Source organism: Wyeomyia smithii, chromosome 2 (genome assembly GCF_029784165.1).
Source record: "Wyeomyia smithii strain HCP4-BCI-WySm-NY-G18 chromosome 2, ASM2978416v1, whole genome shotgun sequence".
Lineage (NCBI taxonomy): Eukaryota > Metazoa > Arthropoda > Insecta > Diptera > Culicidae > Wyeomyia > Wyeomyia smithii.
This window is the reverse complement of record NC_073695.1, coordinates 66052827-66074924: the sequence shown is the minus strand read 5'-3', so window position 1 is coordinate 66074924 and position 22098 is coordinate 66052827. Positions and strand designations below refer to the sequence as shown.

At 39.8% G+C, this 22098-nt stretch overlaps 1 protein-coding gene across 2 annotated transcripts in view; it reads right to left on the bottom strand.

The window, feature by feature from the left end:
- Positions 1–540: 540 nt before the first annotated feature.
- Positions 541–22098, bottom strand: part of LOC129722434 (ran-binding protein 9) — a 56762-nt gene continuing 35204 nt past the window's right edge. For both annotated transcript variants that reach the window (XM_055675880.1, XM_055675882.1), the window contains 8 exons: positions 19603–19961; positions 19240–19537; positions 6497–6651; positions 6306–6433; positions 6072–6241; positions 5846–6009; positions 3623–3734; positions 541–3556 (listed from right to left, as the gene is read on the bottom strand). In XM_055675880.1, the coding sequence (XP_055531855.1) occupies positions 3411–3556; positions 3623–3734; positions 5846–6009; positions 6072–6241; positions 6306–6433; positions 6497–6651; positions 19240–19537; positions 19603–19961 (1532 nt within the window). In that variant the 3' untranslated portion in view covers positions 541–3410. The remainder of the gene's footprint in view (positions 3557–3622; positions 3735–5845; positions 6010–6071; positions 6242–6305; positions 6434–6496; positions 6652–19239; positions 19538–19602; positions 19962–22098) is intronic.

The window sequence follows — 22098 nt, the reverse complement described above, 5'->3', positions numbered from 1 at the left end:
GAGAATTTGATGGGGTAGCTTCCGCATTTTGGTTACTGTTTATATTTTTCCTGCTAGCTGGTCTTGAGGTATGATGCTGACCTGAGAAGCCAATCGTCGCATCTCGAATTCCGGCTCGAGAGAAACTGTTTAGTATCAATAGGATCTTAGCGCTAGCTCTATAATTGTTCTGTAAACAGAAATGTCAAGTTTCGACAGCGAAATGGTAGTAAATAAGCTTTGCTTTACTTAATATTTTTCTGCAATTCTAGTTCTTACAATACGTATTCAAAACGTACCATCTGCCTTTACTCCTTGGCATGAGGAACTTCATCACTTTGACCGATAACGCGGCAAATTTTTGCTACGATACTTGTAGAATATACTTTCCGGCAGTGATCTTCCAAACCCACATGTAATCTTGTTCTTCGTCGTTTTACACTCGGTCTTCAGTAGTTACTACGAAACTCGTTGCCTCCGGAAAATGCTCTCTCCTTGAGCTCCGTTGAGCGAGTGTCCGATGCTGCTGCAGGTCATCAATCAATCAGCAGAAGAATCAGGTTTGTTTTTAAAATTAAAACTTTTATTATTTCTCATCATCTGTTTGCTTCTTAATTTTTTTTTTCAGTTTTAGCGTCGATATTCACAGTAATTTCACAAAACTTAGCTTTTAAATATATATATTTCGAACTTAACATTAAAAATTATTTATCGTTAATCCTTTAATTGTATTGTTTTGCTTCATTATACGAGTGTGGTGGCGTGTTGTGTTTATGTATGAATTCTCTCTACGCACTTTTATTGATTACTTATTTTCCGCTACGCTCGGTAACGCTATTACATAAGAGGGTTGGGTTTTTTATTACTCATCCTTTTTAGCTGCATACTTTCTAGTATTATATTTGTTGCTTTCAAACAATTGTAGCTTCTTTATACAGTTTTGCTTACATTATTATCAATCTTCAAACTACGTTTTGCTTTTGCTTCTTCTGGTATTCATTACTCAGACGAATGCATTTTTGTTTTCTCTATTTTGCGATTTGCGTACGAGTAAAGTGCAAACGAAATCATTCAAATTGGTTTGTTTTTCTTTTATGTTTATTGTTTAGCTTCCTACACTAGAGGGCAAAACAGTACTTCACGAAGCGTCGCGATGGTGTGAAAACCGGTCCGGAACACGACGCGATTGGGGTACAAAGATAGACACTTTATACAAGATTGAACACTATTTCCGCTTGGTTTAGGTTGGAGCATACGTAAATTTATGTGTTAATTGCGGTTGTTCAAATTAGGCGCTGAAATTGAGTCTCAATGCAAATAAGCTTGAAGCGAAACTTCTCAACTGGTGGCCGCTGCTTATTCAAGAACCAAGGGAAAAATCGTACACCAGTTCGTTAGGAATGCAGCAGGGGGTAGAAGGGTTCAAGAACAATTCTCCTGGAAGACGCACATCCGTTCGGTTGAAATGGCGAGATAGTTTGCAATCCTCAGGCTTCCGAAGTGGTTCGTCGCTTCATTAACTGTACATGTCTGGGGCTGGGTATGAATATTTGAAACTTGATTTTAGATTCGAAATAGTCATTTAACTAAATTTAGATCGAAAGAGAGACAAATATTCATTACAATCCTCGGCTTGAAACGATTTGCTGGCGCTCGTGTGCGCAATGAATAAAGTTTGGACCTGTACGAAGCGTTCTCTTTTTTAAAGTTAACTGGGTCGAGTTTGCATGACAAACCCTCGAACTCTAACAGCCGGTTAGACACAAATAAAATTTTTTTCAATTTTACCCACAAAATTTATCACATGTTTTGGAACTTAGTTCCTGCAGTTATCGACAAATTCCGGCTATGATCATTACGCAAACCAACTCGAGAAAATGTCATGCAATATCGTCCTGCTGGTTCGCGTGAGGTCTATAAATTTACCGAGCTCTAGTTAAAATCATTACAAGGCCCAACGGTAGCAACTGGTACCTACTTACACAAAGATATCAAGAAAACCTTAAGCTATGAGCAGAATGAAAAACCCGAAAACAAAAATTAAACTAAAACTTTGCTAACAAGTAACACTCACTTGATCAACTGTATTCCATTCTTTACTTGTAAATATTTCATTATGTATAGATTTGTTAAATCGATTTTTTTTTATCTTTGTCATCATCACTTACCACCTATCCTTACTTTTTAGTTGCTTGATTTTTGTTTCTCAACACCTGCTGTGTGCATGAGTTCGAGTGTAAGTGTTTATGTCCGTCTTATTGCGACTCTCGGGGTGGCACATGGTTGCTGCGGAGTAAATCCTAAAGATTTCCCAGCAGAGCAGAACAAGGTATAAAATGCCTGCTGAATTTGAAACTTCACAATTTGTAAATTTTAGCACAAGTTGAGCCAAAAATATCGCATTTGTAGTAACCTCAAGTGATACGTTATCAAAACAGCGTATCAGTTTTGTTGATTTTCAGTGTAAATAAAAACTGGGTAATTGTTTTTCTTAACTACTATTATTTTTACAGTACACTATGATCGTAATGTTTTATTGACTGTATCATCATACAAACCAATTGCGATTGTATGCATTACTTAGGCCCAGCATAATGAAAAAGGTTTCTGTTGCATGAAATTTACTGTTTCGAGCATTTCAAACCCTGTTCTGGTGTAATGCGAATGCTATGCGCCACCCGCAGTCAAGCTTGCTCTCAGGCATAAACCGTAATCAATCGCTCTTGTTCAATGCGTTTTCCAATTTACTGTTTATCCATATTCTACATCCTTCATAATATTCTTATGTGGTATGCATGATCCTTAAAGACTTTACTCTAAATTCAAACAAACTCAAGATGAACTAAAATATAATTAAAACAAAAGAAAGCAGTGTTTGATAAAAAATATTAGGAAACCAGTATACACGAACGTTCCACTTCCTTTTTGCTCTGTTTGCTATAACAGCACGAGGAGAAGAATATGATTCAACTCTGCTTCAAACCTTCATGGTACCAAATACTACCACTGCTACTGCTGAAAGGTTTAGCTGTCAAGTGGTGCTGCGAAAAGCAAAAAGCCACCAGCAGGAAACCATCACAAAATTGAACATAAAGTTCAGGCAAACTCAAACACGCATAGCAAAAATAAATAAAATAACCGCAAACATTAACGATTAAAGCAGAAGTTCACTAGCGCTGATGATTTGCCCTCAAAATATTCGACGACGGAAGAAAAGAACGGCGCTGGAAAGGAACCGGTGGCGAAGAGAGTGAGAGAGAGAAGTAATACCTCCAAATGTGGCTGGACAAAACTAGATGAAGCAGCAGGAACAGTGCACGCGAAACACAGCAGTGCAGATGCGCGATAGAGCTGTGCTTGTATTCTGTGTTTTTGGCGCAGCCGAGAATTTAGACGTTGAAATAAGAGGACAGCTGAAGAAACAGCTGTAGTCAATGATGCTGCTGTTGCGTGAGAACGTCCTCCACACTAACGAAGGCGCACGCACCGAGGGATGAGCTGGACATCAGGCGGAGCAATTCGCAGGCGTGCGCTATACACACTTCTAGTGGTGGCCGCCACGAGTAGCTCATTGATTCTGAAAAAAAAAAAAACGAAAATTTAGCCTCGATGGAAATGCCCGTGGTTTCTCAAACTAACTTACCTAATATGGCAGAATTTAGGGCAGCACATACAGACTCCCGACGCGACGGACACAGCTGCCAGCCCAGCGGGCTCGACCAAGGATTTGAATAGGCTAATAAACTAAATGCATCCTTTAAGAGAAATGAAAGAAAAGCAGACAGTTTAATATCCTACAGGTTTTTGTTTGAAATTTTTTTTCTCAATATTATAAATTTAAAAACAACATAATTATGATGAAAAACTTAACTTCCGCAAATTCTGTTACAAATTTTGAAAAGCAAGGCCATATTAGCAAATTTAAATACCTTCAACATTTACTTATGTTAAGATATACGGACATTAGGGTGCAAGGAAAAAAAATTATAATAACCTTCAAGCTAAGCCATATACGAAATGTTAATTGTCGAAGAAGGATTCTTAATAGGTGTTTTTTCCAATCCTGCTAAAAAACAAATAATAAATTGTTTCTGCTCTGACAACTGATCAAAGTACATAAATCGGCTTTCTTCCATTAAAATAAGGTTTTTAAAAAATCGTTGATATCGAATCATCTAGACGAGTCAAATCCACTAATTCTACTCAAGCATCGTTTCTTTCAAAGAAAAATTTAATAAATAACCCGTTTTGAATAATGTATATTGTATCAAAAAGCCCGTTGCACACAATTGTTCGAATCGACCAAATTCGACGGGAGAAAAGTAGAAAATTGATTATTTTAATAAATTATTCAGCATGAATAATACAGGATTCTCTGAGAGAGATTCATTCTTATAGAAATATTCATCAGTCCGTCGCCGATGCCTTCTTTAACAGCTCTTTTAAAAATTTATTTTTCCAGCAAAAAAAAACAAAAAAGCAAGTCAAGCCAAAACAGATCCATGAACTCATTTATTCCTTCTTAAAGATAAAATATTTATGTGGGCAATTTGTTTGTAATGCGCATTGTTACATATAGTGGAGAAGGAGCGGTGGATGTTTTTGAGACAGTTACGTAACGGTTATTTTTTTTCAAAATTGAAAATTTTAGGTTGTTTAGCCTTACATTATTTTAGGGGGAGGGAGAGGGTAGTCAGATTAAACGCTACTTATCGTTACATAGAAAGGGAAGAGGGTTTGAATTCTAGATTTTCGGCGTTACGTAATTTGTTTACGACGCCATTTTTGAAACTTCGAATACATTTTTCACATTTTGCTGTTACAAACATGTGACGCTAATGTATATCATGACAGTATAAAAAATCCATTTTTTTCATGTTTTTTCGAATTGAAATTGCGAAAACACTGCCTTATGTTTGTTGTGTGTGGTGATACAAGTATACAGCATCCATAAAATACGAAAAATACGAATTGTTAAATAGAAGAGGGGGGATAATTTTACTCCAAAAACAAGAATTTCTATTTAGCACATTCTTCTACTGCGTTACTTGATTTCATAAGGGGACAGATGGTTGCATTACTTTTTGTTCCATATGGGTGGATATGGGTGGAGGACTTGTATAACTTGTTTACACCATAATATTTAATCTTTTGTGGTTAGTTTCACCTAGTTCTTTCTACAATGGACCCTATTACAGAAGACGAGGCGAGTAACTCACCTCGCCTCGTCACTGCAAGGTGAGCAAAATGTTGTTTTAGAGAACGCGAGTGAAACTTAGCTGGTGACACCTGAGTCAAAAACGAATCGAGCAGTTTCGCAGAGCTACTCGTCCAAAATCCAGTCGACTCACCATCTGTATCACCAACATTGATTAGGCGAGTAACTCGCCACTCACCTCGTTTCCGTGATAGGCCCAAATATTTTGCAAGACCAATGACAATGTTACGCTTGTTATTTGAAGACATCACATTGCAATCAAAAAAATAGTCAGAGATTAGGAACCAATTTTTTGCACCACATTTCTTTTGTTAGTTAGACTAATCCGCAACTAAGTCGCAAACATCCCATCCCGGGTAGTATTTATAAGCGTTTGAGAAGAAGAGAATAGAGATTTTAGGATTATGCTTGTGTTGAGAGAACATGAACTCAGTGGACAACGATAACAAGTCTGCAATAAGGCAAGATGGGGCTTTTCATTGAATGGAATTAGTAATCAAATCGGAGAATTGACACTAGCAAACGTGGCAGTGGATAATGAAAATTTGTAGTGTATTTTAAATGTTTTTCTTCAATCGATTCATGAGAGTTATTATAGGATAATAGAAATGGGGTTAAATAAAAGAAAATGCTAGACAGTGTCATTACCTCTAACATTTTCTGATTGGTTTCGTTAACCCCTTGCTCTTTTTCCAGTCGTTGGCTCATCTGGAATAGTTCTCTTCCAAACGCCAACATCCGTTCGACTCCGGACCGTGCTGCACCGGCAGCGCTAGTCGACTTGCAGTTTGGTGATAGCGATGGATCTACATCTGAAATGAAACATTGGGTATTGAATAAGTTCGACTGTCAAACTCGAAGAAAGAATTCTTACCCATATCTTCGTCCTTACCGTCTTCGTCGTCCTCATCGTCTTCGAGCGAATCGTTCATGTTATTGTTGGAGGTCCCATTTTTGTAGCCGTTCGAGTTTACATTATTCGTATGGCCATTCTCCATCTCCACGTCGTTGGAGTAATCGTCTTCAATACACGTTCCGTTATTACTGCGAAAATATGTAAAATTTGTTATTTTAGGACAATCGGAGCTGCTGCTGAGTAAACTCTTACCTAAGGACGTTATTTTTACTAAAACCCTGATTGTCTGCGCTATCCGGGATGACTGTGTTTCCGTTTTGAAAACTTTTCGTCGACTGTATCACCGACGTTTGCACTGGACTCGTGTGAGTTGAACCGCCCTGGTAAAAAGGAGCAATTAGTTACAAATGAAACAGCTAGTAACAATGCACCAGGCGACTTACAAGGTCAAAATCAGATCCATTCACCATCTCGATAAACTGCCTACATTTGAGCATGAATAGCAAATTTTGATTCGATTCCAGCAGGCCCGGATATAAGTGTACCGTTTGCTCGATTGCTTGGCCCATGCGCCCCGATAGCACTAGTTTGATTATTTCTGAAAGAAGACGTACGTCAGTTGATTATTTTAGCTGTTTAATGTAGAGAAAGACTACTTTATTATAAACAGTTTGTTTCAAAATTTCCCAAGATTATCTATTATTCAAAATCGTTTTGAAAATATGACAAACTAGTTGTGAATCATCAACTAACTGATCTGTAACATTTCAAAATGAATTGGTATATTTTGTGTTCAATTGTTCATTTTTATGTTAGTAGAGTGAACTAAATTGCGGAATTCAGAACGTTTCTATTTCTGAGAGGCTGGTTCATCAGAGCAGGGGCGACTCGTGCCTTTTGAACCTGCCTGTTCAACTGAGAATTCTTTAAATCACAATTTGGGAAAGTAGTCACAATCATGTCCGCGTAATCACGCAAGTCATTTTCTCTGATACTATTTAAAAGTGAAAATGAAAACCAATTAAATATAAATTAAAATTTGCGTTTGAAATATATTTTTTGCTGGCGTCCCAGTGTGCAGTGCACATGTTGCACCTATGGACGAGTCGCCCCTGCATCAGAGACATACACTTTTGCAGAATCATGCTATTTGAACAATTTAGTCATTTTGCATGCCCTATTCTAATAACATGTGAATGTGTAGTACAATCGCCGGTAGCCTTTTTTGATATAAAATATGTTTAGGTTGAAAGGTCTAAGAATTTTTCAAAACATTCACTGCCCATAAAAGCATAAGAGTCCCAACTGAGAAAATTGCAAATGGAGTTCTAAGAGGCCGTTCCTAAACTACGTGGCCATATTTTGATCATTTTTTATACCCCCCGTACCTCCCCAAGGGCTTTCGTGGTCTTTTGATCAACCCTCCGTCCCCTCCCCAACTTTAACCTTTTCTTTTCATTGGTCATGTGCCAAAAATTTTGTTATAAAACTTTTAGTACATTTTATATTTCGGAGTAAAAGTGCAAAAGATCCATTCTTGACTTGGTGGCAAAAAAATTATAAGTCAGGAATAAAAAAACCACGTGGTCATTTGGTTGACCCCCCACCCCAGGGATTTACCTCCCAGTCCTTTTCCAGCTGTTTTAATTGCTTTGTAATTACTGTTTAAATTTGGCTTTGAAAGTTTTTTCTCTATTCTTTTTTTTGTCTCATTTTATTGTTATGCGGTCGTCATTTTTCCCACGGGAAACAAGATGTCTAGTATCAGCACTTTATTCTGGCGAAGTAATGTCAGAATTTCAGACTATGCAACAGAAGGTTGCATCGAGTGTCTGTCTGTCGGTGAGAATGGAATTTTGCGACTATTTTGTGAGTCTGCTGCAAGATTGAGCTGGAATTTTACATGGGGATTTTTTTCGGAAAGACAAAATTCTTCAAGCTTTACAACAGCTTTTAGCTTTATAACAATCCCCTCCTCCGCCCATGATATTTGTCTTGCAAATTTTATTATCAAAAGCATACCGTGTATTATTAATGAACAAGAAAAGACAATAAAGTATTGGAAATGACCCTAAACAGACAAAACAGTGATAAAAAAGAACAGTTGATCATTCCGAGTCGAACTACCAAGCGCATCGGTTGTGTTTATCGGTCGTCCCGATATATTCGCAAAAAGTAATCGAACAAAAGGCATCGCTTGCCTGGTCCCGGTCTAACGAGTGCTGTGCAGTGCAAAATAATTCCGCTTTGAAGGTCATCCGCTATTGTTTGCTTTGTTGCTGCGTAGCTGCACCGCCGCTGCTGAACCGATCGTTTCGGTGTTTAGCTGTGTTGAAGACAACCAGAGCTACAAACAAAGAAGAAAGTGTAAATCCGCACAGCTGCCGGCTGCCGGCTGCTGCACCCAACGATTACGTGACCACATTGTCGAAGACAACTGGAGCATCGCTTGAAATCAAGAAAAGGTACGTGTTTCTTGTCGGTGTTAGGGCGCTAGCCTTAGCACAATGGAAGTAGATACCTCACTCCCCGATCCTCCGACACCGAACCCTCCTGACCCTGTCCCTCCTGCTCCTTCCCCCGCTGTTCACTCTTCAGTTCCCTCTCGTGCCAGGCTCTACCTTGACGAAACAGCAGGTTCACGTTTCGTTGTATATTTCCGGCCAAAAGCAGGACCTAAGTCGAAATCCCTGAACATATTACAAATTTCGAAAGACCTGACGTCACGCTTCAAGGCCGTGACTGAAATAATCAAGGTCAGACCAAACAAGCTCCGTGTTGTGGTCAATGACCTGAAACAGGCCAACGATATAGCTTGTTTGGAGCTCTTTACTCGGGAGTATCGCGTATACATACCGGCCCGAGACGTGGAGATCGACGGCGTCGTGACCGATCCGAGTTTGTCCGTCGAGTGCCTCTTGAAGGATGCTGTAGGCTGTTTTAAAAACAGCAGCCTTCCTGAGGTTAAGGTATTAGAGGTTAATCAACTGCGATCTGTGTCGCTCGTCGGCGACAAAAAAGTATACACTCCGTCAGACTCGTTTCGTGTCACGTTCGCCGGGTCTGCATTGCCGAGCCACGTCTTGATCCACCGGGTTCGTCTTCCTGTGCGCTTATTTGTACCCCGTTTAATGAACTGCACCAATTGCAAGCAGTTAGGTCACACAGCCGCCTACTGTTGCAATAAGGCACGGTGCGGTAAGTGTGGAGAGAACCATGCCGACGATTCCTGTAGTGCGAATGCTGATAAATGTATCCACTGCGGGGAGAATCAGCATGAGCTCTCCACATGCGCGGTGTACATTAAGCGCAAGGATAAATTGAAACGGTCTCTCAAAGAGCGTTCAAAGCGTTCTTACGCTGATGTGCTCAAGAAGACCACGACCATTCCTACCATAACAGCGAACCGCTTTGATCTGTTGTCTTCAGATGAAACCGACTCTGACGAACCACTAGAGGGAACTTTTTTGCCAATCTTGGAGGGGTCTAGAAAGAGGAAAAATCTTTCCTCCCCTAAGCTTCCCAGAAAAGGTCCTAAGATTTCCCAAAGTGGAAAGAACAGTACAACCAAAACTAAAGGTGCTACGGAAAAACCGAAGCAAAACCCTCCTGGGCTTGGCAGTTTAAAGTCTCAGAAGGAGTTCCCAGCACTTCCAGGAACATCTAAAATCCCAGTTGCTCCTTTTGCACATCCAGTTGACAAAACAAATGCTGGATTGGTGAATTTTTCTAATATTGTGGACTGGATTTTCGAATATTTCAATATACCTGATCCAATTAAAAACTTTCTTACAGCGCTCCTCCCAACAGTTAGATCATTTTGAAGCAGTTGACTGCCCAATGGCCCCTCCTTGCAGCGATCGTATCCTTCGATGGCTAATTCAACTGCTAATTTGAAGGATTCTATCGCTGTTTTACAGTGGAATTGCAGAAGTATTTTACCAAAAATTGATTCATTCAAAGTTTTGATAAATAAAAACAAATGCGATGCATTTTCCCTTTGCGAAACTTGGCTTACTTCGAATACTGATCTTAACTTCCATGATTTCAATATTATTCGCCTTGATCGAGACACCCCATATGGAGGAGTACTTTTAGGGATTAAAAAGTGCTATTCTTTCTATCGTATTAACCTCCCCTCGATTCCTGGCATCGAAGTTGTCGCATGTCAAATGACAATACAAGGTAAAGAGCTTTGTATTGCCTCAATATATATTCCTCCCAGAGCACAGGTTGGGCAACGGCTGCTCTTTGATTTAATAGAACTTCTTCCCTCGCCACGTTTGATTTTGGGAGACTTCAACTCTCATGGTGTGGCTTGGTGTTCCCCTTACAATGATAACCGCTCCTCTTTAATCTATAACCTTTGCGATGACTTCGACACGACTATTTTGAACAACGGTGAAATGACACGTATCCCGAAACCTCCAGCGCGCCCAAGCGCTTTGGATCTATCCTTATGTTCGACGTCGCTACGGTTGGATTGCACATGGAAGGTAATCCTCGATCCTCACGGTAGCGACCATTTGCCTATTTTTATTTCAATTACTAACGGGTTAACGCGCATGCGACCAATTGACATTCCGTAGGACCTCACACGGAATGTCGATTGGAAGTTATACGAGGAAATGATTTCAAAAGCGGTCGAGTCGATTCAACATCATCCACCACTTGAAGAATACAACCTCCTCGCGGGCTTGATTCTCGACGCCGCGATGCAAGCCCAAACGAAGAAATATCCCGGCGTAACGATCAAAGAACGGCCTCCCACTCCGTGGTGGGACCAAGAGTGCTCCGATGTTTACACGCAAAGATCCGACGCGTTTTTGGCCTTCCAGAAGGGAGGTATACCTGGCGACTATTTACGGTACTCGGAGCTTGATACCAAGCTTAAAAGCTTGGCTAAAGCAAAGAAACGCGGATTTTGGCGTCGGTTCGTAAACGAGACGTCTAGGGAGACATCGATGAGCACTCTTTGGAACACAGCCCGAAGAATGCGGAATCGCGTAACGGTCAACGAAAGCGAGGAGTCTTCAAGTCGTCGGATATTTGATTTTGCCAGGAAAGTATGTCCGAACTCTGTTCCTGAGCAAAACATTGTTCGCGATGCGTCTCCGGGCCACGACGCGATAGAATCACTTTTTACGATGGCAGAATTTTCAGTTGCCCTCCTGTCCTGTAACAATAACGCGCCTGGGTTAGATAGAATCAAATTCAACTTGTTGAAGAATCTACCCGGCAATGCCAAGAGGCGCTTGTTGAACTTGTTCAATAAGTTCCTGGAGCAAAACATTGTACCGCAGGATTGGAGGCAAGTGAAGGTGATCGCTATCCAAAAACCAGGGAAACCAGCTTCTGATCACAACTCTTATAGGCCGATTGCAATGCTATCCTGTATCCGGAAATTGATGGGAAAAATGATACTCCGTCGTTTAGACCATTGGGTCGAATCAAATGGTCTACTATCAGATACTCAATTTGGCTTCCGCCGTGCCAAAGGGACGAATGATTGTCTTGCGTTGCTTTCAACAGATATTCAGTTGGCGTATGCTCGCAAAGAACAAATGGCGTCTGCGTTCTTGGACATTAGGGGGCTTTTGATTCCGTTTCTTTTGACATTCTTTCGGGTAAACTTCACCGACAAGGCTTATCTCCAATTTTGAACAATTTTTTGCACAATTTGTTGTCCGAAAAGCACATGCATTTTACGCATGGCGATTTGGCAACTTTTCGCATTAGCTACATGGGTCTTCCCCAGGGCTCATGTTTAAGCCCCCTCCTTTACAACTTTTATGTAAATGACATCGACGAATGTCTGGCAAATTCATGCACGATAAGACAACTTGCAGACGACAGTGTAATCTCTGTTACAGGAGCCAAAGCTGCCGATTTGCAAGGACCATTGCAAGATACCTTGGACAATTTGTCTGCTTGGGCTTTACAGCTAGGTATCGAATTCTCTCCGGAGAAGACTGAGATAGTAGTTTTTTCTAGGAAGCATGAACCTGCTCAGCTTCAAACACAGTTAATGGGTAAAACGAGATCTCAGGTTTTGGTACACAAATATCTTGGTGTCTGGTTCGACTCTAAAGGCACCTTGGGTTGTCACGTGAGGTATCTGATGAAAAAATGTCAACAAAGAGTGAATTTTCTTCGTACAATAACCGGACAATGGTGGGGAGCCCACCCAGGAGATCTTATAAGGCTTTACCAAACAACGATATTGTCTGTTATTGAATACGGGTGTTTCTGCTTCCGCTCCGCAGCAAACACACATTTGATCAAACTGGAGCGAATACCATATCGTTGTTTGCGTATCGCTTTAGGATGCATGCAGTCGACCCATGCGATGAGTCTGGAGGTCTTAGCTGGAGTTCTACCATTGAAAAACCGCTTTTGGAGCCTCTCTTCTCGTATTCTTATTAAATGTGAGGTCTTGAACCGTCCTGTGATTGAAAATTTTGAAAGGTTAATCGAACTCAATTCTCAAACCCGTTTTATGACATTGTATTTCAATCACATGTCTCAGAATATTAACCCTTCTCCGAATATTCCAAATCGTGTCAACTTATTAAATACTTCTGATTCTACTGTGTTCTTCGATACATCCATGATAGAAGAAATTCGTGGAATCCCGGATCATTTACGCGTGCAGCAGATCCCCAAAATTTTTTCCAATAAATATCGAAACATCAACTGCGACAATATGTTCTACACTGACGAATCACTTCTGGATGGGTCCACTGGCTTCGGTATCTTCAATAATCATTTAGCCGTCTCCCATAAGCTCGATAATCCTGCTTCTGTTTACATCGCAGAATTAGCTGCAAATCAGTACACCCTAGGGATTATCGAAAAAATGCCCACGGACCATTATTTTATCTTTACGGACAGTGTCAGTTCTATTGAGGCTCTCCGATCGATGAAAGATGTTAAGCACTCTCCGTATTTCCTGGGGAAAATACGGGAACATTTGAGTGCTTTATCCGAAAAATCGTTTCAGATTACCTTAGCGTGGGTCCCTTCTCACTGCTCGATACCGGGCAATGAGAAAGCGGACTCTTTGGCTAAGGTGGGTGCAATAAACGGCGATATTTATGAAAGACCAATTGCTTACAATGAATTTTTCGCATTTCTACGTCAGAATACGATCATCAGTTGGCAAAATTCATGAACTAAAGGGGAACTGGGAAGGTGGTTACATTCCATAATTCCCAAGGTATCGACGAACCCGTGGTTCAAGGGGTTGGATGTAGGTTGAGATTTCATTTGCGTGATGTCTCGGCTTATGTCCAACCACTATAGATTTGACGCGCATCTCCGTCGTATTGGGCTCGAAGAAAGCGGTATCTGTGCCTGTGGTGAAGGTTATCACGACATAGAGCACGTTGTTTGGTCATGCCCTGTTCACCGTGACGCCAGGTCTAAACTTGTAGCTTCCCTTCAGGCCGGAGGTAGACGGCCAGCTGTTCGTGATGTCTTGGCGAGCCGTGACCTACCCTACATGACCCTTATATACGTTTTCCTGAAATCCATCTATGCCCCAGTCTAGTCCCGTTCCCCTCCGTCTACACCCAACAAAACGACAAGAACACGTTTGAACCTTAAGCACAAAACCAGCAACCAGACCCCGCACAATAGAACCAGGACCCAAGGACTACGAGCCTCTGTCCCAACTCACGACATCGTGGCTCAGCAGAACGAATCCATACATGCCATTCGACGATTATCAGACGACCATTGAACAACAAAACACTGATTGGAAATTCCATGCTAGTTTTAGGTTAGACTTAATTTCAGCTCGTAGTCGGCAGCGAGGATAAAAAATTTGCTTTAGTTTTTAAGTCATCAGATATAATTGGCGCCGTTAAACATTAAATTGTATTTGTGCCGTGTCAAATAAATGTTATGTGAAGATAAAAAAAAGAAGAGTGGGAAAAAATCTATTTTTTTTCTTAGTTTTATATATGGTACATTGGGGTCGCTTTTTACGCGAGTTGTTTTTATGCGTTTTTCAAACGGGAAATTTTTACAATAACGCGGATTATTTATACTCGATTCAGAAGATTATTTTATTTGTGCGCGGTATCAAATAAGTTTAGTATAAATATATATATAAACTAATCTTTTAAATGCGGTACAACCAACCGCGTAAAAAGCGACCCCAGAGTACGAAGCTTGGCTTGGCCCCCTGCCCTTCCGCTCGTCACATTTCGTCACAAAACTGTAAGCCCCTTCCCTCGAATGCTGTGTAATTTATGGATGTTCTCTAAACAAAATTCGAATAGTCGGTTTTCATTGGCATAAACAATTCGAATGTTATTCACGAATTGACCATTGATTAAACCACGCGACGGGTAATTTGTACAGCGAGTGCGTTGCACGTTGAGCTGTATCGCTAATGACAGCAGGAAAATATTCGATCTATTGTGGTTTTGCCCAGGTGTTCTCTGTACTCCGCAATACATTTTCATTGGCAGTATTATTACTCAGTCAGTGATACGCTTATTATTCATATCCGTGCTTGTGTATGAGTTTTAACCTTCCGTTTCAAGCTTTCTACTCTGCTATACCGAGCCTCGATCCATTCTATCAATACCAGTCTTATAGAAACCTCGTTTCTCCTGCCAAAACTGGAAGGAGTTTCTGGTTACGCCACTGACACAAACATTATACAATCAAAGTGCAATAAGTTCTGACCGATGATGTGGCTTCAAAACACAACACTTGAAGACTATTGCTATGAAAGGTTGGCAGAATTATTATCTTATTAAGGTATAATTTTATCGATAATAATGGAGCCAATGAGTCGTTTACCATGAAACTATTTATCTTTTTCGAGTCAACGTTGTAAGTTTTATAATAGATTATTAATAAGCACTTGCCTTGGCCAACGTTAGGAAACTAGTATTCAAAGGCGGAGAGAAAAACAACGCTCTTGAATGCAATTTTCCCAGTATCACTACAGAAAAACGCACATTTGGGGATGCATAGCCAGTCAAGAAAACTGAGTGATAAACAAGCTCTGTTTTCTACCCTGAAAAAAAAATCAAATTGACTCCCGAATTTTGAAAAAATGCATGTTCTACTTCATAAACAATTATTCATATCGATGAATCATTACGGTGTTGCCACACCGATAAATATCAAAAACCAGAATTAGGATTTTAATATTTCTTCATTGACTTAAAAACGAGAAAAAACGGACGCACTGTTAGAAAAAAAATGAGCAACAGAGTGGTGAAAAAGTTTTTGAAAGCCAATTTCCTGATTTTCCCTGATATTCCCTGAAATATAAAATTAATTTCCCTGATATTTTTTGGCATTCAGCACAAAAAACTGCAACGTAAATGAACGCAACTCTGAAATCCCATCGAAAAAACTGTTCAATCGGATATGAAACCGAACCGTAGAGGTCCCGAATCAACCTTCAATGCTACAAAAAATCAGTTTTTGCGCTGAAGAGTCGTTTAAAAAAGAATTGCATCTCGGATAAAAACTTTTCTCTGAGTATTTTTCCGTTTTCCCTGATATTCCCTGATCGAATAATAAATTCCCTGATTTTCTAGGTTTTCGCCAGCCTGCTATATTGCTGAAAACGAGGAGTCAAATTAACGCAGACTACCTTACCAGGGTTAAAAATAATAATGATTTTCGGTTGTATCTCTGGGAAAAAAATGTGTATAATGGAATAAAATCAATTGGGATAATAATTCAGCTAATTTTGGGCTTAACTTAAAATTTATAATCACTCATATGGAGCAGTTATGCTCTTATGGGCAGCAAAGGATTTTTACATCACAATAAACTGATGCCCATATCGCCCGTATTGGACCATAATTATGTACTTATTCACTATTGCTTCACCGTATTGTTTAATTTTTCGAACATAAGTCTTTTCCACATTTCTAAAACGTAAGTTTTACTGACGGAGAAAGAAGTCAGTAATAAAATAAATTTGATTTTACTTATACCACGTTTATGAATAAAGATTCTCGCAACGTAGAATCACAAGTAGATCATATATAGATTACAAAAAAGTTAAGACTAACCTTGAAATAAGAATGGAAGATGTGACAACAATTGCAGGAACGTATAACTAATATTTTTTGCCTTGAGAGGTAGACATCAATGGTAAACAAAATTCAAATTGTTTCACAATTACATTATCTTAACTGCAAAAGCTAATAACATTCAATAATACTAAAAAGCGTACAAATATATAATAGTGTTGAAATGTCACCATTTGTGGCAGAACACAAAATACTAATTCTGAATAGATATTTTAGTACATAAATAAATCATTACAAACTCCCCCTGCCCCCCCCCCCCCCCCTATAGAAAAAAAAAAACAAAAAAAATTGTTTCGAAAATTAATATTAATTCTCTAGGTAGTGCCCAAGTTAATTTTCAGACGGACTTCGAAAAAATCACTATGAATTGTTATAAACATGTTTTAAGTATTGATTGAAGCTTTTTAGAGGTTCAACTGAAGACCTTCTAAAGGCGGCACTGGGCACTAGAGGGTTAATAATACTAAGTGGGGATAATTTCGTCAGAATTGGTACACGCGTTGGAAAGTTATCCAAGATGGAACGCGAGAGACGAGAGAAAATTGTATCAATTGTCCAACGTAGGTGGGGAACCCAACATGGTCAGATGGAATGATCCCAAGGCTACCGAAATGGACTATGAATACCGTGCTCAAACGTTACCGGGACATTTTGACGGTGGATCGCGCTAAACAAACCAAACGTAGAAGTGGAACATCGGACCGGAATCTACGAGCCGAAGGTCATCAGGGTCGTAATAATCCTGGAGCTCCCCCGTGATTTGATGACAAGGTTCAAAGCAGCACATAGTACAGTTCGTCGAATCTGTATGCGTGAAGGATTACGGTCGTATCATGCCAGCAAACAACCCAACAGGACGCTGAAACAGAACCTGCTTGCCAAAACCCGAGTACGAAAGCTATTCGAGCAAGTCCTAACAGAGTACAAAGGCTGTATTTTGATGGGCGATGAAACATACGTCAAAATGGACTTGGGACTGAACCCGGATCGGGAATTTTACCTTGATAATCGTAAGAGGAATGCTCGAGGTTATTTGTTTTCGCGGATAAATTCATTTGCAAGTTGATGATTTGGCAAGCCATCTGTAGCTGGGGAGAGAAGACAAAAGTTTTCTTCGCTGGAGCAACCATGAATGGACAAGTTTGCAAGGAGAAGTTTTGCCGTTCATCCAGTCAAACGAAGGCACTGTGAAGTTCTGGCCAGATCTAACTAGCTGCCACTACACCCGGGATGTATTGGAATTGGTTCAAACAGAATAATATTGATGTTATCGAAAAAATTATTAATCCATCAAACTGCCCACAGTTTTGTCCCATCGAAAGATATTAGGCAATAGTCAAGCGTAAATTTAAGGAGAGTGGCTAATCGCTAATCAATCAAAAAGCCGATACGTTTGATGTTGCCACTGTGCAGAAATTGGGAGGCATTCGACGAAAAGTACGAGAACTCATCAGAACAGCAGACAAATAATTTTTCTTGTATTTTTTCATCGAAGTTTTTTAAAAACCCTGCAAAAAAATATTTTTACCAATTTTGTACGTCATAGAGAAATCGGAAATTGTATGCAGCCAAATTCTAAACGAAACAAACCTTAGCTTTTGTTCTCAGCTTTTAATACTTGTCTCAGAATAAAATTCGGTAGTTGCGAACATGATCGAAAATGCATTTTCCTGGTGTAATCCAATTTGGTAGCCAAAGTTTTGATCACTTTAGATGAAATTTTTCTCTAGAGAAAAGTACGGGTTGTAGTAAGTTCCATTACGAACAGGCATCAACAATTTGAACACCGGTCATAATTGGTTAGTAAACACCAAAAAATAAAATAAAAATTTTGCCCATTTCTGTTGAAAAAATTTTAATTCTTGTTGAGCAATTTATGGATTCGATGATTTGGATAAACTGGAGCTATTTTTTTATATGATAACTAACGTTTCACGAAAATGTCCAATATTTCATCTATCCAACGATATATTGATTATTGTAATCAATCATATGCTCAAACAGTTATGACCTTTGAAATCGAGTCTAACATTTGGCCGGTTTCATTTTCATTTTTACAGAATATACCCCAGTATACTGCCGTTCTACGCATATTTGTCCCATGTTCCAAATCATGCAAACGAGAAAAACGATGTTAAAGTTTTACAATGCTTTCACGCATAGCGCCAATGTGACAAATGCAGTCATAGGTTTTTAAGCAGTTTTATCTTGCAATAGACTGTTTTCAATAAATCTAGTTGAATGTTTTGCGGTTTAACACTCTTTCCCATAAAAATACCCACTGGGACAATAATGTCGAGAAATTTGCCTTTCAATAGGTAATTTCTATGCATATCAGTCCCACCACGTGCATTCGATGTTTTTCAATACAAAGTTCATTTTGGGGATACAAGTCTGTTTAATGTTTCACGAAAATGATCACGCCAATCGTGTTGTCTTTATAAGCAGGTGGTGATAGTCGAGATAAAAGTTTAGTTAATTGAATAAGTATCAGATGACTTACAATTACAAAGGGGAATTGTTTTTTCAGATTGCCCATATTTGAACGTTGTTAGGCTTTCACCATTTTGGCTACACACAAAAGACAGTTCTCATAACTTTCAATTAGTATGAATCTCATGCGTTTATATTCTTATACTCGAAAAGTAATGGCATTCAGATTACAAACCAGCACCCAAGGCTTAGGTATTCCGAACAAAGATATGAACGTACCGCATTTAAATAATCAAGCAAAGTGATTTTCGCTACCGAATTTCTGACACCCCTAATGTAGCCAAACGTTGTAAGGTGAAGTTTTTATTGCTCTGTAGCACTTCCCAAGTTGTTAATATAGGAATTAGCGATTAGTGGGATCGATTAGAATAGAAAAAATATAGTGGGACAAATATGTGTAGAAAATCATCGATGGGACAAACAGATTTGGTATGGTTTTTCAAGACTTTCGGAACAAACAATGTTATTTTTGAAAGTTTTTCAAAAATATACATGAAAATAGACTCATTGGTGATACAAAACTAAAATCGACCAAAAGTAACATGGGACAACTATGTGTAGAACGGCAGTATAGAAAACAAAGACGCAGTTCCCTACATCGTAAATACATCGTGACTTACTTTGTCGATTTTTTATCGACACCATGTCCTCCTGCAGTGACTGCCCGGTGGTCCGGACGAACATGTCCGCCGTCGAGCTGTAGCCGTGGTGCACTAGATACGAGGAGACCATTTTGTGCAAGATCACAGTCCAGTCGCCCTGATCGTCCGGCAGGGGAAAGTTATAGATGGTTGCTTTGGTGGCCGCTCGCAGCTCCTTCAGCATGTCTTCGATGTCGAACTTGAAAGGCTCCTGGCCGAAGTTGGCGTCCACCACTTCGCCGGGCGTTTGCAGTCCCACTGTGGGATATAACCGTGGCTGAAAGTGGAAACCGAAATGAAAACTTTACGTCTATCGAAGCAGTGAATCTCGACTGGACTTACCGGTAAATCTCTGAAAGCTATTCCTAGATGGTGGCCGTTCTTAGTGTAGAAACAGTGATTATCGACTAAATTTACACCACAACCTATAATATCACCGGTGGTAAAGGTGGGCCCGTACGGTTGTCCATTACCGGAGGAGCAAAACGAATTGCCGTCGTCACCGTGGTACCCGTAGGACTGCTTATCCCAACCTGGTAACCGATTCATTTTGAAGTGCGGATGTGCGGTCAACCCGATGCCCATGTAGCCATCGCGACCTTTGGAGATTATCTTCACCTCGAAATAGTATAGTCCGCATGCGGCAGGAATTGGATATGGCGTACGCACCGATGCTGCGTCTGTGTGTGATTTACCAACTCCTGAAATAAAAAAAAAACAGAAAGAAAAGGTTTAATTACATTTCTTTTATGGTAGTTTAAGAATCGTTCGAAATGCGTATCCCCAGTCGAAATGTGAGTCAGCTTCAACAAATCGTTTGAACTAAATTCTTGGTAGACGGTATTCAGGCCCCTCTTTGCAACCCGTCTCAACCAATCAGGTGTATCAGCCATGAGAAACGAGGAAGAAGGTCACCTCATATGATCGATGACGTTGCTAGAATAGCAGAATAACAAAGAACGGAGGAATTCAGCGGTATCGCTGAAAAATGAAACGAACGACACAACAACCCAAAACAATACAGGCTGTTTTCCTCGGTATTAGTAGAGTATAGAGTAGCGCTCAGTAACACGCGATTATTTGTTAGTGAGTAGCGTTTTGCTGCAAGCACGCCGAACATCATGCCTTCACACTAATAGCGGCACCCTTCGCGCGTTTCCCGCTTCAGTGCATATCGTACGTACGGTTACCTTGCTGCTACCTTCGTACGCTGCACAAAACCAATTCGAACTCCTATCGGGCCCCGATCATTGAGGTGAAAAACGAAAACGGAATATGCATTTGTACCATATTACGGCACAACACGGGCACTCAAAAAATTGTACAATGTTTCACATTGCAGGCGCACAGTTTATGCTACAGCTTTTGCCTAGATTAAAAAATTAAAATGTTCTGCTTTGCCACGAGTGGCAAAAAAACTCAGAATATTATGCTAAAAAAAGACGTTCAACGCTAACATGTCAAACATGGATTAGGAACTTGTATTTGAACATTCAGGTTTGTAATTTGGCAAAATTGAATTGGATATACATTGGATGAAGACATTAACACTAAACATTGCGATTAGCCGTGTAAATCCATTAATCTCACCAACCCACATTTGCTGCTGGTGTTCCCAGTCAATTACCGCCCCAGATGACGAGAATAAAGCTGACTACGTTAGGTGTTGCCCGTAGTCCAAATCGTCACATTCGAGAGCCATTGAAAAACTATGGCTGCGATGCTTTTCGATCGATTCGCCGTTTTACAACCGCATTACCGCATGGCAGCAGCAGACTTGTCGGTCGGGAAACATCATTGATTGACTTAACGGATATTGGTCGTTAACTCTTTTTTTTTTTGTTTTCGGGAAATAAATCAACAATGGGTGTGTGGCAGCCTCGGTGGCAGCAGTGTCGGTATATAGAAATAAAAAAATTGCGTTGAGCGGACAGATCCCGATAAACCCACTTCAATGAGTAGAAAAATGTAACAGTCGGTTGAAAAAGTAATGGCATCTGTATTTTGGGATGTGCACGGATTTCATCTTTGATTCTCTCGTGAAAGGAAGAAATGAATCGAACCGCAGCAAAAGTGCAAACTCGAGCAAACAAATCAAAAGCATTTATCGAATGAGGAAAACGTAACTCTCATTCGAACTATTCTTCGAACGATGGGAAAATTTCCTCTGTGCAATTACGCTAATCTGTTTCTTGTTTATTATAGCAAGAGCTGCACTATTGCATTTTACTTCTACTCGCTAACTGTTGGTACGAGCGCAATGGGTCGACACAGTAGTGGTGAACATTCACAAAAGTGCAGGTTTCACTACGCTACAGATAATGAAATTACCGTTATGAGCCAGCAGTACCAGTATATTAACCAGTATATTAACCAAATTGAGCCGTTAGTTTCCTGATTTTGTATTTAAGTACAATCCATATTATTTTTCAAAGTCGCCAACAAAACCAAACTATGTTAAAAGTGCCAACATTGTCCACTCGAAGATTGTTTCCCCCTTTTTTTTTTTTAAAGGGGGGGGGGGAATGTTTGTAATGATTTATTTATGTACTAATATCTATTCAGAATTAATATTGTGTGTTCTGCCACAAATGGTGACATTTCAACACTATTATATATATATTTGTACGCTTTTTTATATTATTGAATGTTATTAGCTTTCGCAGTTAAGTTAATGTAACTGTAGGAAAATTATTAAACCTACTTGTCAAGGAAAAAAAAAGGAATAAAACGAAACTTAAAATAAACTAAAAACTATCTTACTGACTATAAAGTGAGCTAATCGTTGCAATTGAGGATTGCAGCGTATGAAAAAAATCAAGGCTGTCAAATATGGCA